General features: G+C 43.2%; 1 protein-coding gene across 6 annotated transcripts in view; it reads right to left on the bottom strand.

Annotated features, from left to right (window-relative positions):
- The window catches only part of TRAPPC9 (trafficking protein particle complex subunit 9), a 639,688-nt gene that overhangs the window by 564,184 nt on the left and 57,395 nt on the right, over positions 1 to 18,109 (bottom strand). For 3 of the 6 annotated variants that reach the window (XM_058564989.1, XM_058564985.1, XM_058564984.1), the window contains 2 exons: positions 13,206 to 13,265; positions 6,454 to 6,670 (listed from right to left, as the gene is read on the bottom strand). In XM_058564989.1, the coding sequence (XP_058420972.1) occupies positions 6,454 to 6,670; positions 13,206 to 13,265 (277 nt within the window). The remainder of the gene's footprint in view (positions 1 to 6,453; positions 6,671 to 13,205; positions 13,266 to 18,109) is intronic. The other 3 variants (XM_058564990.1, XM_058564988.1, XM_058564986.1) reach the window with 1 other exon arrangement.

Genomic DNA, 18,109 nt, shown 5'->3' on the forward strand with positions numbered 1-18,109 from the left:
GCAAGCTGTGAGAAATGACGTGACACATGTGAAATCATCCACCATGAGGCCACAAGTAGCCTTGGTGCAGATTGGGAAAAGATGGCCCTCTGGGCAAGCACAGCCCCACAGGCACAGGCTTAGCAAGACGTGCTGAGAGAAGTACCTGCATGTGAAACAAAGGTGCCCCTGCATCCAGACTCCCCCCGCCCTGAGCCAGCGCAGACAGCTGGGCAGGCGCAGCAGGCTCTGGGTTTCAGCCCTCACCTCTCCCCATGGTCAGCACCTGTGCGCAGGCCACGACCTCAGGCAGGGACCCTGCCTAGCATAGCACCTGCTCTATGTTTGTTCTTAAAATACTGGGAAATATTGAAGAAAATGTGAACAATCACATTTTGACAACAATCAATTTTTTCTAATGTCCAATAAGGACAAATTTTTTAATAAATAAAAATATCCTTGACTTCAAGACTTTTATTATAAAACTACAAAAATTAAGTCAGTGTAGTATGGGCAAAAGAACAGATCACTAGATCAGTGGAACAGAACAGAGAGCCCAGAAACAGACCCACCTAAACAGAGTCAACTGATCTTTGACAAAGGAGCCAAGGCAACACAATGGAGCAAAGACAGTCTTTTCAACAAATGGTGCTGGAACAACTGGACAGTCACATGCAAAAAATGAATCTAGACACAGACCTTACACCTTTCACAAAAATTAACTCAAAATAGATCACAGACATAAATGTAAAATGCAAACTACAGAACTCCTAGAAGAACACCAAAGGCACAATCCATGAAAGAAAGAATTGATAAACTGGACTTCATTAAAATTAAAAACTTCTGCTCTGCGAAAGACAACATCAAGAGAATGAGACAAGCCATAGACTGGGAGAAAATATTTGCAAAAGACACATCTGATAAAGGACTGTTATCCAAAATATACAAAAAAATTCTTAAAAATCTACAATAAGAAAATGAACAACCCAATTAAAAAAAGGGGAAAAGATCTGAACAGACCTCAGCAAAGAAGACACACAGATGACAAATAAGCATATGTAAAGATGCTCAACATGATATGTCATTAGGGAAATGCAAATTAAAACAACAGTGAGATACCACTACACACTTATTAGAATGGCCAAAGTCCAAAACACTGACAATGCCAAATGCTGGCAAGGATATCAAGCAACAGGAACTCTCATTCACTGCTGGTGGGAATGCAGAATGGTTCAGACCCTTTGGAAGACGGTTTGGTGGTCTCTTACAAAACTAAACATACTCTTACCATATAATCCAGCAATTGTGCTCCTTGGTATTTACTCAGGGGAGCTGAAAACTTATGTTCACTCAAAAACCTGCTCACGGATATTTATGGCAGCTTTATTCATAATCGCCAAAACTTGGAAACAACCAAGATGTCCGTCAGTAGATGAATGGATAAATAAACTGTGGTCCATCCAGAATGGAATATCATTCAGCACTAAAAACAAATGAGCTATCAAGCCATGAAAACACACTGAGGACCCTTAAACGCACATTACTAAGTGCAAGAAGCCAATCTGAAAAGGTGACATACTGTATTATTTCAACTGTACGACATTCTGGAAAAGGCAGAACCAAAGAGACAGTACAAGTGTCAGGGGTTGTGGGGGTGGGGGAAGGATGAATAGGTGGAGCACAGAGGATTTTTAGGGCAGTGAAAATACTCTGTATGACACTATAATGATGGATACAAACCATTATACATTTGTCCAAACACACAGAATGTACACCACCACCAAGAGTGAACTGAACGTAAACTATGGGCTCTGGGTGATTATGATGTTCAATATAGGTACATCAAGTGTAACAAATGCACCCTCCGGTGGGGATGTTGATAATGAGGGAGGCTGTGCTGGGGCAAGGGGAATATGGGAAATTTCTGTACTTTATGCTCAATCTTGCTATGAACCTAAAACTGCTCTAAAAAAAGTTTATTTTTTAAAAAAATAAAATCACACAGGGGAAAGGGTGGTGGTAGGAGGAACAAGGCAAAATTAACTCTTACATTTAAAAAAGAGCAGCACCCTTCCAAGGTATGGGTGACGTGGACACAGAAGGGGGCCGCGCTCTGTGCTGCGCACTTGTACGCTGACTGCAGGCACACTTGGACGTCTGGGGGCACCCAGTCCACACAGATAGGTGACGACCACACACCTCTAGGTGCTCCTTCTCTGTGGTTCATGTTCCACCTACTAATGCACTGAGTAGCAACAGGATGGGAAGCCGCCCGCTGTGTCAGAAGAGCATGCGAGGGAGGCCAACATGCTCCCGTCACCTTTCAGTTCCCTGCTCCTCATCTTTAAGAGCAAACCATGGCGCTGTGACACACTCGTGAGAGCGCTGTTCCATTTACACGCTTTGTTCTCATCTCTCCGCTTCGCTCTTCCGAGAAGCAGAGAGGTGTTTACAACCAGACCACCGGAGTGGCTACAAAGAGGCCGGGAATTCAGAAACGACCTCACCCCAGAAGCCAGTCCCCAGAGGGCTGGCACTGTGTGGATGTGAATAAAGTAAACGCAGGCCAGTGCCGATCCCAGAGCCAAGCTCTCCTGAAAACCCGTGTGGTCTCTTCACCACTTTCCTCATTTATAGCTCTGGCCCAGGCGAGCTTCCTGTGAAATATACCAGCCACAAGGGCAGTGGCAAATCCTATCTGGAACCCAGACCCCTCATCCTGCCTGAGTCTGACCTTGGCTCTCAAAATCTAGCAACTCCCTAATCACACATCACACCCTTCCCCTCCTTCCTGAACTGTCCTCTGCCTGCCTGGTCAGCCTGGACCAGAAGCCTTATTCTCAGGATCCCCCGCCTGACTGCACTACCAATGAGTGCTCTCAACAGAAACAACACTAAGCAGAGCCCACCTTCCCCTTCTGGACCCCAACTTCCCCACCCAAGAGAGGGTGAGAGCTGGATCATTCTCTCAGAAGCACATGAGACTTTTCCTAGCACATATGCCCAGGCCTCACTCCACACCTCCCTCAGCCTGCTACTGAAGAAGAGCTGAACCTGGACCAGTGTGGGAAGGAAGCCTGCTCAGCACCACGAGGTGATAAGCTCAGAGCCCAGGGCAGAGAGCAGGACTGGGGAGAGCTCATGCAGAGGGCTGGCCCAGGGACTCCATGCGCAGCGACAGGACCCACTGGAAGGTTTTCATTTCTGGATTGCAAGTTCCTGTTCTTCTCAGGATCCAAGAACACCACACGGTCTTGGTGCTTCAGGGCATTAGGGACACTCCTGTGCCCACAGTGGGGCAAAGCCGCCCAGAGAGAGTAGAAGCAGCCCTGAGAAACCAGTTAAAGGCCCCCAAAGGTGCCATGTGGAAGTGAGGACAATCTCTGGGGAAGCACCCTTCTGCCACCGCCCTGAAGTTCCTTGTCTGTAAAGGAGACACCAGTGCTGAAATCACAAGACCATCAGTATTAATTTCTATAGTATTCACCGTCCATCTAAAAGTGCCAATCATGAAACAGGCACTCAGCAAACCTCAGATTCCATCCCATCTCTTAGGGAAACACAGAGGAAAAAGAAATTCAAGAAAGGAAGAGCAAATGACATGACAGGTGGGAAAAATCGGTCATGATTTCTATTTGGTAAGATGGTGAAGTAGGAGCTGGAAGAGAATGACCACTGAATGAATTCAGATGTGCTTTATCCTCAGCACACAGCATGGTGTCCAGCACAAAGCAAAAACCAAGAAATGTGTGCTGAATAGCAAGACTATCTAGAGAGGCTACCCTTGACCTCTTCAGTTGATACTATCGCCAATGCCTAAGACAAGAGCCAGGGACAGAATTCAGATTCAAAATTACTCCACCAACAATATGAGCCACAATCACTCATGACACCCGACATAGACAAGCGTCAAGTCCCATGTTTCATTTAAAAAAATCAACAGCAAGGGTACAGGATGGAGGAGACCTGGCAAGGTCATGTGAAAAAAAATTATGTGAGCCCGATTTAAAAAGGGAACACACTCGGCTACGTAAATAGAAATGTATACATTTAATAATAATACAGGGTGCCCAGTTAGCAGAGCCTGCCAAATCTTCCCCCTGTGGCTGCAGAGAGGCAGGACATCTTAGGCCCTAACGACAAAACTCCAGGGCTGCTTCATTCCTACCAACGCTCCTGAGCACACGTGCTTACACGCCAAGCCTCAGCTCTTCCTACCATACAGGCCAGGGCACAGCAGGCCAGAGCGGAAGTGCTCTTGCCGGACACAGAGTCAGCCTCTCTCACTAGCTTTAGGTCTCTTCCCCCTACAGGAGTAGGAGGCTAAATGAAGGACTGAGTATGTCCCATTCCAGCGTCCCTCCACTTCCCTCAGGCTACCTGCAAAGACTCTCCGTCTGCTATGCTGCTCACTCAGTCTCCCTTTGCTCCTTCAAACCCCAGGTCCCTGCTTCTAAATGATTTTGGAAAACATTTTGGAAAAACTTTTTTAAGTAATTTTGGCCCAAAAAAATTTTAGATGTCACTATGCTCTCAGCCAGGGGTATGGCAAACTACAATTCACATCCAAATCTGGTCCGCCACCTACTTCAGTACGTAAAGTTCTATTGGCGGACATACTGTCTGTGGCCGCTCACACCACAACAGCAGAGCTGAATAGTTGCAACAGAGACCACACGGCTCACAAAGCCTAAAATATTTACTGTCTGGCCCTGGACAGAAAAAGTTTGCCAACCTCTGCTCCAAGCTAATCAGAACTCAACCTGAGAATGTGCTTTAACAGAGATGGATTCTATCACATTAAATGTTGCTTTGGGAAGATGGTCAGAATGTTGGGAAGTCTGGAGAGAGTAACTTATGAAGAACTATCACAGCAACTGGAGAGAGATCAGAGGAAGGTTCTAGAAGGACCTGAGAGCTCAGGTGCAAACACCTGGAGGGTCATCATATGCGAGAAAGTGCCTATTTATTTTTTTATTTTAGAGGGCAGGAACTGTCTTTTTTTTTTTTTGTGAGGAAGATCAGCCCTGAGCTAACATCCATGCCAATCCTCCTCTTTTTGCTGAGGAAGACTGGCCCTGAGCTAACATCTATTGCTAATCCTCCTCCTTTTTTTTTCCCTTTTTCTCCCCAAAGCCCCAGTAGATAGTTGTATGTCATAGCTGCACATCCTTCTAGTTGCTGTATGTGGGGTGCCGCCTCAGCATGGCCAGACAAGCAGTGCGCCGGTGCGCGTCCGGGATCCGAACCTGGGCCGCCAGTAGCGGAGCGCGCGCACCCAACCTCTAAGCCACGGGGCCGGCCCCAGGAACTGTCTTCTTTAGCTTTGCTTCACTCACCAAACACACCATGACATCAGGCAAGAGTGCAACAAATCACTGCTGAATGAATGTACAAAAAAGGAAAGTGAGATATTACAGTAGGTGAAAGTAAGGAGGAAGGTGATTTTTTATTCAATTTACGGGAGAGATCTAATAATTAGAATTATACAAAAGTGTAACTGGATTCACCATTGAGACCACGAGCCCCTCAGGTCAGTACAGGTCTTTAAGTTGACATACGTGACCATATGAAAACCAGGCTGCAGAGTCCATTCTTGCCCTGGTGGAACAAAAACCTAGATGACACCTCAGCTCTTTTCCTGTCTAGAAGCCTATACCTGCACTAACTCTAGATACAAACTGGAGAAAAGTGCTATGTATTTCCTACCTAAAATCGTAACCAAAAATCATTTTTTTCTCCTGCTAATCAGACTTTGCCTGATACTGGGCATTACACTTGTGTATACTTGTTATTAGATTTATAGTTTTACTTTTAATATGTACTACCCTGCGTTAATATTGCAGAGTAAGGATTTATCACCAAATGCATACCTATATGTATACACGTATACTCAAGTATATTTATTCTGGGTTGATTGATTTTTGCTAACTTGGCTAAATTTCATAAGGTAAGTAAAATTCATTAGGTATTTAAGGTGTTTTGTGGATGATACACCATGTCAACGAGCTCAGGGAAGATTTCTTTTTTTTTTTAAGATTTTATTTATTTATTTTCTTCCCCCCAAAGCCCCAGTAGATAGTTGTATGTCATAGCTGCACATCCTTCTAGTTGCTGCATGTGGGACGCAGCCTCAGCATGGCCGGAGAAGCGGTGTGTCGGTGCGCGCCCGGGATCTGAACCCGGGCCACCAGCAGCGGAGCACACGCACTTAACCGCTAAGCCACGGGGCCGGCCCTCAGGGAAGATTTCTGACTTACACTGATAAAGATTTAAGAATGCCAGCCCCCAAGCAAAGCACCACTACTTTTTCCTATAATTTTATTATCATGAGTAGCCAAGGGTGCAGGGCTTCAGCCATCTTTGAACCCCAGCACCAGTCACGGTATCTAGCACGTAGAGCAGGTGCTCAAACAACACATGGGTAGCTGAATTAAAGCGACACTTTAGTTCCAGCAACAGGACTTTCGGTACCTTTGTTGAAGTCTTTTGGATCCAGGGACAGACTGTAGCCTGGAAGCGTCTCCAGGAGGAGTTTGTAGCAGGCCCTCCACCCAGGCTCCGAGATGCTCGGGGCCACACACTGCATAGCAGCCACGCGCTTGAAGAACGCCGCCTTGCGACGGAAGCCGATCAACTCATAGAGCTCAGAGAGGATGCTGTATCGCTGAATTTTTTCTTCTTCAGAAAGCTGAAGCACAGAAAGAAAGTAAAAAGCTTTTGAAAGAAACTTACAAATGAAAAAGGAAACATATGAAAAAAATCTTTTTCATAAAACAAAGACATGATGAAACACCAAGGAAGGCAAAGGTGGGTTACTGCACTGTGATAGGGCAGGATCAGGGAAAGCACTGAGACGGCTTTATGTGGACGTTCCGGAACCTTTTATGAGCCCATCTCTTCAAGTTCATCCTGTTCTTTTACTAATAAGGCCCATATTCTCCAGAACAAAGGTACTTGCTACATATCACATAAAACAGCTACTCTAAGTCCCTTTGTCAAAGAAAAGAAAAGGAACAATCCAGACACTAGTTCATCCAGACACTAGGATTTTGGCAGCGACTTTCATCAAATGCAAAACTTCTCAAAACAAAATATGTAGAACCATGTAACTAGATATGAATTGTTAATAATAACAGCACCAACTTAGACTTAAGACTTCATGGCTTAGAAAAAGTTTTCTTTCATCCGTGACCTAACTGAATTCCCCCAACAACCCTATGATGTAGTAATAACTTCTGTTTCTTAAGCACCTACTATGAGTCAGCAAACTGAATGTACCAGATATAACATTACAACAATCCCACAAGCCAATATTACCCCAGCTCACAGAGAAGGAAACTGGCAGCTCAGAGAGGTACTGAGAGCCTGTGCAAAACCACACAGGGTCTGGGTTGGGGCTCTGCTTACTGCTCCGCACCCACAGTCACCTCCAGAGAGGAAGGATGGCAGAGCCCACCTGCTGCTCAAGGCCACACTGCTCGAGGGGGCAGCTCTCTCCCTCTCCCAGCCCTGACAACAAATCTGCTTCCCAGATAGTTCTGTGAGTACAGGGGCATAGTTTGGAAGCCCTGCCAATCGGTGCTCTTCAGTCCCTCCCACCCATCCCTCTCCTCCGTGCCCCCCTGCCACGCCCTCACTTGGGCCCTCATTAGCTCTCACCAAGAAGACTAAGTGGTTTCCTACCACCTTTCTCTGCCTTCCTTAATCCATCCACATGCAGCTGCCAGACCAGTACTCTTGAAGCACAGTTCAGAGCCCACCACTCCCATCTCAGAACACTCAGAAGCCCTCCAGCACTATAACATGGAGCCCACATGCCTTCTGCACACCAGGACCTCTTGAGTTCGCCCCAATATGCCCTTGTAACTCTAGGTCCCACTGCCTACCTACGACCTGGCCAAATGGAACCACTCTAATTCACTGGTTTTCTCTTCTGTCAACACATAGTTATTGAATGCCTTCTCTGTGCCCACCACTATTGTGGCGGGAGATACAGCGGAGAACAAAACAGGCCAAGACCTCTGCCCTCAGGAGGCTTCCATGCTAGTGACAGACAAGTTCCTGACCTCTAAGCCCTGCTTAGAACCATGGGGGACGATGACAATAAGTAAGTGAACAAAGAAATAAAGTCATTACTCTAAGTGCGATGAAATGTACTATGAGGGCAGACTCTCCTTTAGATAGGGAACAGAAAGGAATCAACCATGCAAGGATATTGTAGGCAAAACAAAAAAACAAGCAGGCAGGCTCCCTGCGTCTTCCCACTTCAACTCCCTGCGTCTTCCCACTTCAGCTCCCTGCTTGTCATCGTCTCTCTCCTGAGGGCTCCTCTCTCCATCCCACAGTTCCAGGGCTGACTCCCCCTGCAAAGATCTGTTCCAAGACCACCTCTCCAAGCTTGTCTTGATGCCTTTCGGTGTAAGCTGCCACTTCCTTCCCTGAATTCTCATAACCACTCGACGCCATCATGTCATTTCTCTCTTCTCCTATATTATTCGTGTTGATGTTTAATCTCCACCCTCCCCCCACCCTGCCCACAGGACTGCAGACCTTTCATAAAGTGACAGCATCATTTTACACACTGTACACCAATAATGTATGGGAATTACTGCTGCTCCACATGCTCACCAACATTTGATGTTATCAGGCTTTTTCATGTTAGCCATTCTGGTAGCTTTAATTTGCTTTTCCCTAATAACTAATGATGTGGAACACTTTTTCACACGATTATCGGCCACTTGTATATCTTCCTTTGTAAAGAGTTTGTTCAAATTTTCTGATCATTTTTTAAATTACTTCATTTGTCTCATTATTGAGTTGTAGGAGTTCTTTATATATTCTGAATGTAAATCTTTAGTCATATATGCTTTGCAAATATTTTCCCCCAGTCTGCTGCTCATTTATTTTCCTAAGGGAGTCTTTTGATAAGCAAAAATTGTGAAATAGCTCAATTTATCAATTTTTTCTTTTATGGCTAATGCTTTCTACATCCTTGCCTAAGAAATCTTTGCCTACCCTGAGGTTGCAAACATATTCTCCTATGTTTTCTTCTAGAAGACTTCTATTTAGGTCTAGGATCTGTGGATATTCAAATTTGAGAAGGACACAGCCTCTGCTTTCCAGGAGCGTACAGCACAGGTGCAGAGAGAGATTCCAGTACAGTGAGATCCAGCCACGGGCAGAAGACCAAGGAGATCTACACAGGAGAGGCAGGAGTGCTTGATGCCTCCATCACAAACCTGGACACTCCCAGAGGTTCAACTGCACCCCTGGGGGCTAAATATGATAGACGATGTCGGGGAAGGGAAAACAAACAGTGATCTCAGCCAGTGCCCTCGAGGAGGCTATCATCTAAATAAAGGTGACAGCCACCCAAGAGCACCAGCCCTGGCCTCCAGTCCCTCAGTTCCCAATGACTCCTTCACAGACCCTACGGAAGATGAAAGGTTGTAATCAATCAGTTACGCACTCCTGCATCCTTCTTATAGCATTTGAATGTAATGAGAAACCAAATCATAAACACTGTATAACAAGTGAAATTACAATCACTTCAAGCCCTAAAAAAGACTCTTCATGGAAAGCTTGGGCACAATGGCTTCAGAGACCCAGGCAGACACTCGACTAAAAAGCTCCTCATCAGCTGCAGGCCCTGTGAGCCTCAGGACGAAGCCCTGTTAGGTGAGCATGGAGACCCACAGCGCAGGAATCTGGGGACCACCAAGTAGTCCCAGGCAAAATTCTAGGCCAAGATTCTCGTGAAATTTGGAAATGAAATCAAATCCCCAAACTCATTTCCAACCTGCTGCTCCTTTATGGAGTATCAATCAGCATATCTTTGTTCTAATTTTTCAGTCTGCTGCACGGTCACGAAGGCTGAGCCCAGGGCCCAGACATTTACACGAAGTTCCAACGGAAGTGGCTGCAAGACTACTCGAGACAAGTAGCTTTACTCACAGGATGGACTCTCTGGGGAAGTCAAATGTCAATTCGCCATTCCACTTTTAACTTGAAAGCAAGTTTAGATTTGTTTTATTCTACTAGAAAGAAAGAAAGTGGTAATATTACCAAGAAACTCAAGACACAGGATGAGTCTCCTGGCTATCTGGCAGGATGGTATAGCAAGCGAACACTGACAGGAATCAGAAAGACCTGAGTTCCAGTCCCAAATCTGCACATAACTAGCTTTAGTACTTTCCTTATTGATGGGGATGATAAAATCTAATTATGATTTTTGGGATGACTAAATGAAATAATATGTACAGTTAGGCCTAAGTAGGCCTAAAACTCCCAGTAAGTGTTCAAGAAATGGAAATATTAGTTAGTTAATTCCTTTGCAGTCACGGGGGTGCTAACCCCAAATCAGCCAGCCAGAGAGGCTCCAAAAAATGCCTCAACAGCCATCAGCCCTCTCAAACATCACAGCCAGCAGTGATCTGAACAACAGGGCAGTGGTGGACACTTTGGGACAACCTGGCAATAGCACTCCAGTGATGACTGAAAAAAGCAGGACGGAAAACTGTGGAGACCATACATTGTCAAGTATGGAAAACACATTCTGTTCCTCTCTACATTTATTTCTAGCCATAATTATACAGAGAGAAAATATGTATTCAAAATTACCCAAAATTTCCATATATGTGTGTCCAAAAAGTTTGGAAAGAATGTAACTTTCTTCCCTACATCCCAAAGCAGGCATTGCAAGGTCTGTACCAAGGACCTCTCTTTTAAAAGCATCTGCTAAAGTAATTGTATTCATTTTCAGTTTTAAGCATTCAAAAGGAAGGATGAAAAAAAAACCAAAGTTAAGTAAGACCTGGTCCTGCAATGGTTTACAAGGTCGTGGAGGAGACAGACAAGCCAGTAAGGAATCACTCTGCTGTGTTCCTGGCACCAAGGAAGAAGATGGATGGAGAGATGGATGATGCAGGGGCAGTTGTGCTCCACGCTCTTAGCAGGTACCTAGAAGGCTCCTAGACTACCAGCTGTACCCACCGTGTGCTCAACACTTTGACAAGCTTTAAAAGAGATGAAACTTTATAAACAGTCAATACACCTTAGTGAGCATAGCATCCAAAAGTGGTAGTCAGAGCACAGTCAAAGCTTGACTCCTGATATCCCGGTTCCCTTGGATTCATTCTTGGAAGACCTTAAAAACCAACTCCTCTGGCCTCAAGAAGTATGGCCTACTTTTACCCTCTTTGGGCCTAGTGAGCAAGCAAGTTTATGTGTACTTTGATGACTGCACTTTCTTGGCATTCATCTTTCCATTCTGAAGAGTCCTGAGCTTCTTTAAGTCTATCCTCCATAAAATCTATTCCCTACAATGACGACTCATGGAGCCTGAAATTAAAAGCCAGCTTGTGGTGAACATGATGCAGTCTATACATAAGCCAAAATACAATGCTGTACGCCTGAAATTTAGACAATGTTATAAACCAATGTGACCTCAATAAAATAATTTTTAAAGAGAGCAAGAATCTGGAAAAATGAAAAAAAACAGCCAACTAAATAAAACCATACACAGCTAAAATATCACCCACCCATCACTGCTTTCTTTTTTTTTTTTTTTTTTTTTTTTTACATTTTTATTGATATTTTAATGGTTTCTAACATTGTGAGATTTTGGGTTGTACATTTTTGTTTGTCCTTCACCCCATATATGACTCCCTTCACCCCTTGTGCCCACCCCCCACCCCCCACCCCCACTTCCCGGGTAACCACAGTCCAGTTTTCTCTGTCCATGTGTTTGTTTATATTCCACATATGAGTGAGATCATACAGTGTTTGTCTTTCTCTTTCTGGCTTATTTCACTTAACATAATACGCTCCAGGCCCATCCATGTTGTTGCAAATGGGACGATTTTGTCTTTTTTTATGGCTGAGTAGTATTCCATTGTATATATATACCACATTTTCTTAATCCAATCGTCAGTCGAGGGACACTTAGGTTGCTTCCACTTCTTGGCTATGGTGAATAATGCTGCAATGAACATAGGGGTGCATAAGCCTCTTTGGATTGTTGATTTCAGGTGCGTTGGATAGATTCCCAGTAGTGGGATGGCTGGATCATAGGGCATCTCTATTTTTAATTCTTTGAGGAATCTCCATACCGTTTTCCATAGAGGCTGCACCAATTTGCATTCCCACCAGCTGTGTATGAGGGTTCCTGTTTCTCCACATCCTCTCCAACATTTGTTGTTTTTTGTCTTGGTGATTATAGCCATTCTAACGGGCGTGAGGTGGTATCTTAGTGTTGTTTTGATTTGCATTTCCCTGATGATTAGTGATGTTGAGCATCTTTTCATGTGCCTATTGGCCATCTGTATATCTTCCTTGGAGAAGTGTCTGTTCATTTCCTCTGCCCATTTTTTGATCGGGTTGTTTGTTTTTTTGTTGTTCAATTGTGTGAGTTCTTTATATATTATGGAGATCAACCCCTTGTCAGATGTATGTTTTGCAAATATTCTCTCCCAGCTGGTTGGTTGTTTGTTCATCTTGATTCTGATTTCATTTGTCTTATAAAAGCTCTTTAGTCTGATAAAGTCCCCATCACTGCTTTCTTAATCTCCTCTCCTGCCCGACTGCAATAAACTAATGCCTCCCTCCACTAAGTTCAGGAAACACCACAGATTTGTCTCCCCAAATAGAATGCAAGCTCCATAAAAGAGGAGACTGTTCCATATTCCCCTCTGAATTCCTAGCACATCGTAATATCAACAGATATATTTAAGATGATGGCTTCTTTGCTTTAAAAATCTTTTGGAATATTTAAATGAGACCTTGAGAGAGAGGCAAGATTGGTATGTTTTAGGTCCAACATCTTGATCCGGAAGCCGTCGTGGGCCTTCTTCATACTGACTGGTCATTGATTCATTCAAAACATAACTTCTCATTCCAGGAGGATCTATATTTTTCTGCCAGCAGTTTGTGGTCCCTCTCATGCCAGGACAACTTTAAATAAATCCTCAGTTTGGGTTAGTTTTCTTTCCTTCCAACAAGATTAAGAGTTTCCTTATTTTCTTGCTTTGAGCAGTAACATTTTTTCTTATTCACCCTTTTATTAAACAGGGCTCCTTTGGGGGGTCTTGGCTTTCCATATGGGTCTGCCATCCAACTTCCAACGTGGGCAGGCCTAAGGCTCACCTCCTGTCCCTCCTACCTGTGCAGTTAAAACTGTGTCCTCAGAACCAGAAGGCGTCCGCTGGCTTCCAAGGTCCCCTTACCTTCCAGAATCCCTGCTTTTTGGTTGTTTTGGCCTCTGAGGATTTCCTCTTACTTTCTTGCTACACATTTTGAAAAACAGGGGGAAAAAAAATTTTATCTCTTAATCAGCATTTTGAAGGAACTTGTGCAAAGAGAGTTTTGACAGTTTCTAGACCACCATATTGCCAAAACAGAAAGTACACTAGTTATCTTCTAAACTTATATATTATTAGAAATTTTTCTTTTTTTCTTTAACTATTAACAGACAACATTTTCTTAATTAAAAAAATAATTAAGGCCCCAAATAGAATAGAGCCGTAGAGGGGCACAAAAACTTAACAAAGGGGCAAAGCCCGAATAATGAGAAAACAATCTACAAGGTTGATTAAATACATACACTGTGGATGAAATCAGCAATTCTTAGAAATACCTAATCTAAACATGACAATGAGATAAGATGTCTCTCTTGTCAGGAAATGGTCAATGTAAAATAGAATCGATTAAAACAAAACACTAAAATTCTAAGTTTGGCAAGTTAGAGAAGATTACCAACTAAATGTGTCTCCTTCCTGGAAAAAAGGAAGATTTGCCAGCTCTTTATTGTGGAACTTGAGTCCAAGAGAGGGCCATACAAAGTGAATACTCAATAAAGTATCTAATTACTTGATAAGCGATGAATACAGAGTAAAGAAATGTGAAGAGGGGAGGGCAAAAGGGGTAAAGGGGCACACGTGTACAGTGACGGATGGCAACTAGACTTTTGGTGGTGAACACGATGCAGTCTTACACAGAAGTTGAAATATAATGATGTATACCTGAAATTTAAATAATGTTATAAACCAATGTTACCTCAATAAAAATTTTAAAAAAGAATAAAGAGGGGGCTGACCCGGTTGCATAGTGGTTAGGTTCCCACGCTCCACTTCAGTGGCCTGGGGTTTGCACGTTTGGACCCCGGGCGCAGACCTATGCACCACTTGTCAAGCCGTGCTGTTGTAGGCTTCCCACATATAAAGTAGAGGAAGATGGGCACGGATGTTAGCCCAGGGCCAACCTTCCTCAGCAAAGAGAGGAGGATTGGCAACAGATGTTAGCTCAGGGCCAACCTTCCTCACCAAAAAAAAAAAAAAAAAAAGAATAAAGAAATGTGAGTTTCAACGACAGAGAGGATACTACTACTCACTTGTATTATAAGTATGTCTTCACTTTCAGCAACCAATACCTTGGGGTCCTCAGAGATCAAAGATTATATGAAAATGCACAGCTCAGGCACAGACCTCCTCGGTGAGCTCCACATCTGTACATCCAGCTTACTTATGACACTTTACTGAGATGTTTCAAAGGCACCTCTATCTCCACCTGCACAAAGCCGAGCTCATGGTCCTCCTCCAGGGCTCCGTGTCAGGGAGCAACGCCGACTTGCATCCACTGGCACACTCCCAGAACTTAGAGTCATCCTTGGGCCTTCCTCTCCCTCGTAGCCTGTATCTGATCAGTCACTAAGTCCTATCGATTTTACCTTCCCTAATAGCTATTGGCTAACACTCACTTTGTGCCAGGTACCATGCTACACACCATATATATATCATCTCATTGAATCTTCACAACAATCCTGGGAAGCGGGTGTATTACTATTCCAATCGATTAGGTAAATTCTGTTATTTCAGTTTCCTTAAGTGAGTCGTCCGAAGTCACATAGCAACTGAGTGGCAAAGCTGGGATTAAAAACCCACCTGACTGCTAGACCTCATAGCCACCCTAGTCTAAGGCATCACATCACCTCTTGTCTAGACTTCTAAACGTTCCCAAACATTCTACAAGCATGAGAGTGATCTTTTAAAGCATGTTACTCATCTACTTAAAACCCTTCAATGACTGTACACTGCTCTTAGGATAAGGCCCAAGAGAGACTGATACAGCCTACGAAGCCTGCAAGTCTGCTTCCTGCCCCCACTCAGTGTGCTTCCTGCACTCCTGCCCTCTCCGGCTCTCTGCCTCAGGTTCTCTGAGCAGCCACGCTCTCTCCCACCACCAGTCTTTACACTTGCTGTCTCCTTGGACTAGAATGCTAATTTTGTATAACCCTGGGCTCTCATCTGGGAGTACTGTACCATAGAAATCTCAATCAAACAATAGTCACAATCATCACCTTCTTTGACACTGATCAATGCTGACTCTCAGAAAAATGTTTTTGTAGGATGAACCAAAATGTTTTCCCTTATGACTTCCATCCATTGACAATGATCTCCCCCAAAAAGAGAAAAGACCTAATCTCAGTTTCCTTATCTGTAAAGTGGGAATAATAGGGATATTTGTGAGGTTTTAAGAGACATAATATACACAAAAGGCTGGGAACAATTCCCATGATATAGTAAGCACTCAGTAAGTGGTAGCTATTAATAAGAATATATTCCATTCAAGGAACCTTAAATCAGTGCCTATGGCTCTGTTTCAATAGACTACTAGCAAAATATTTACTTAGCTCATTTTAGCAGGTCACTATGAGCATATGAGATAATGTCAAGTGTTGGCTTTGGTGACAGCTGAGCCAACCAAAACTATCATGGGGGAAAAGTGCCCTTATTCTCATAAATGTCGTTTGATCATTTACAGTTATCGTTATTTAACAGAGACAGTTGTTATCTAGTCAAAGCTCCCTAAACATAAATCTCTTCAAAGATTAATACAAATTAGTCTTCAAGTACAACACTCTAACTAGAAATTTATTTTGAAACTGATAGCCCTAGCTACTCTATGCATCACAAGGGCATCTTCTTAAAGCATCTGACTAAACACACTCAAATGATTTTTTAAAAGAAATTAAGATGAAGCCATCCTGGAGAAGCTCTCAATGTCATTTGCACAGCACCCCACCAAGGGTGTGGTTTCCCACTTTCACACACATGTTCAGGGAGCTTAACCCAAGTCCCGGTTTCTTGTTTATAAAATGGGGGGTGGGGGGAGGACAGTTGTGAATAGATTCATTCAACAAATATATATCTAGTACTTACCATGTATAAAATTCTAGAAATACACCGATAAATGATATATAGTCATGCTTTCAAGAAGCTCAGCCTTTCCATTTATAGCAGCATTTTAAAGAATAAAATAATGAGAGATAAATTTAATAAAAATGTATAAGACATGCACTGAAAACTACAACATATCATCGAAAGAAATTTAAAAAGACCTAAACATCTGGAAGACATCCCGTGTTCATGGAATAGAAGACAATATTGTTAAGATGTCAAAACTCCCCAAAGTGATCTATAGATTCACTGTACTCCCTATCAAAATCCCAGCTGGCTTCTTTGGAAAAATTGACAAGCTGACCCCAAAATTCATATGGAAGTGCAAGGGACCCAGAATAGCCAAAACAATCTTGAAAAAGAAGAGCAAAGTTGGAAGACTCACACTTCCCAACTTCAAAGCTTACTACAAAGCTATATTAGTCAAGTCAGTGTGGTACTGGCATAAGTACAGATATATAAATCAGTGGGATAGAATTAAAAATCCCGAAAAAAAATTTTACATTTATAGCCAACTAATTTTCCACAAGGGTGCCAAGACCACTCAATGGGAAAAGAAGAGTCTATTCAACAAATGGTGCTGGGAAACTGGATATCCGCATGCAAAAGAATGAATTTTGACCCTTACTGCATACAAAAAACAAAAATCAACTCAAAACGGATCATGGACCTAAATTTAAAACCAAACCTATAAAGAATGAACTACTGACATAGGCTACAACATGGACGAAGCTTGAAAACCTTATGCTAAATGAATAAGCCAGACACAAAAGGACAAACACTGTCTTTTAGATAAAGGGTATATAAGTGTTCATTGTACTGCTCTTGCAACCTTTCCAAAGGTTAGAGATCTTTCAAAATAAAAATAAAGTGTATTATACACTAAAAATATAAAATAATTCCTCACAAGGATTAAATGCAGAAATGCACGTAAAGCTCTTGGTACGATGCCTTGCACATCCACAAATGGTCACTGCTGTCATTGTCACTCAGAGGAGTGGTGCCAATGCTCATGAGAGCTGCAACATGAGGCGTTCATCATAGCTGTCTCCACTTCATTCATCCAACAAACATTAATAAGCGCCTGGTCCCTGACAAGTGCTGTGCTTGGCACAGAGACTATAAAGATGAGTAAGAGACAGTCCCTGCTCTAAAATATGCATGCAATAGCAAAGTTGCTTATTAAAAATGTATCACCTTAATATTCAGTTCTGTTTTTAAGTAACTACTAGGGTAAATAGCTTAGAATTTCTAAAAGAAATAAGTGTCGGTGATATGCTCTGTTTACGCATTTATTTACATTCTGCCTCATTCTAAAAAAGGATCTAAATCAATTTTTTAAACACAATTTAACAACAACAACAACAAAAAGACCAAAATGAGGGTGAAGAGAAAATGAGGATAGAATAGTTAAATGAAACCAGAGGAAGAGTAAATCATGAAAATGCATGCCATGGAGTAGGTGCAATTATTCAAGGTGGACTACAGACTCAGCTCTAAGGTTCCCGACAGCTAAAGCAAGAAGAAAAAGATGATGAGCTACAAGAGTCACAACGCCCGTGAGGTAAAGCTCTGTGTCGCTGCGTGTGGGAAACCCTGAAACATCCTTCTCATCACTGAGCGCCATTCTCAGCGCCTCCCCGTGTTAAATGCAACAACCACACGCACGGGGCTCGCTCTCCAGTCTCTGGACTTTCCTTTGGTGCTTGGCCTCCCCCTCTTTCATCAGTGTACTGGACTCCAACTTAAGGACTGAGTCAGACTCCCACGGCTTTGTGGGCAGCATCTCATCCGAAGTCCAGCTGGGTAGCACAGGCCCACCTGGTTTGCTCGTTGACTTCTCACCACCAGAGACTCTTTCTATGCCCATTCCCCACAAAACTCCTCTCTGCTAA

This window comes from Diceros bicornis, chromosome 21 (genome assembly GCF_020826845.1).
Source record: "Diceros bicornis minor isolate mBicDic1 chromosome 21, mDicBic1.mat.cur, whole genome shotgun sequence".
Classification (NCBI taxonomy): domain Eukaryota; kingdom Metazoa; phylum Chordata; class Mammalia; order Perissodactyla; family Rhinocerotidae; genus Diceros; species Diceros bicornis.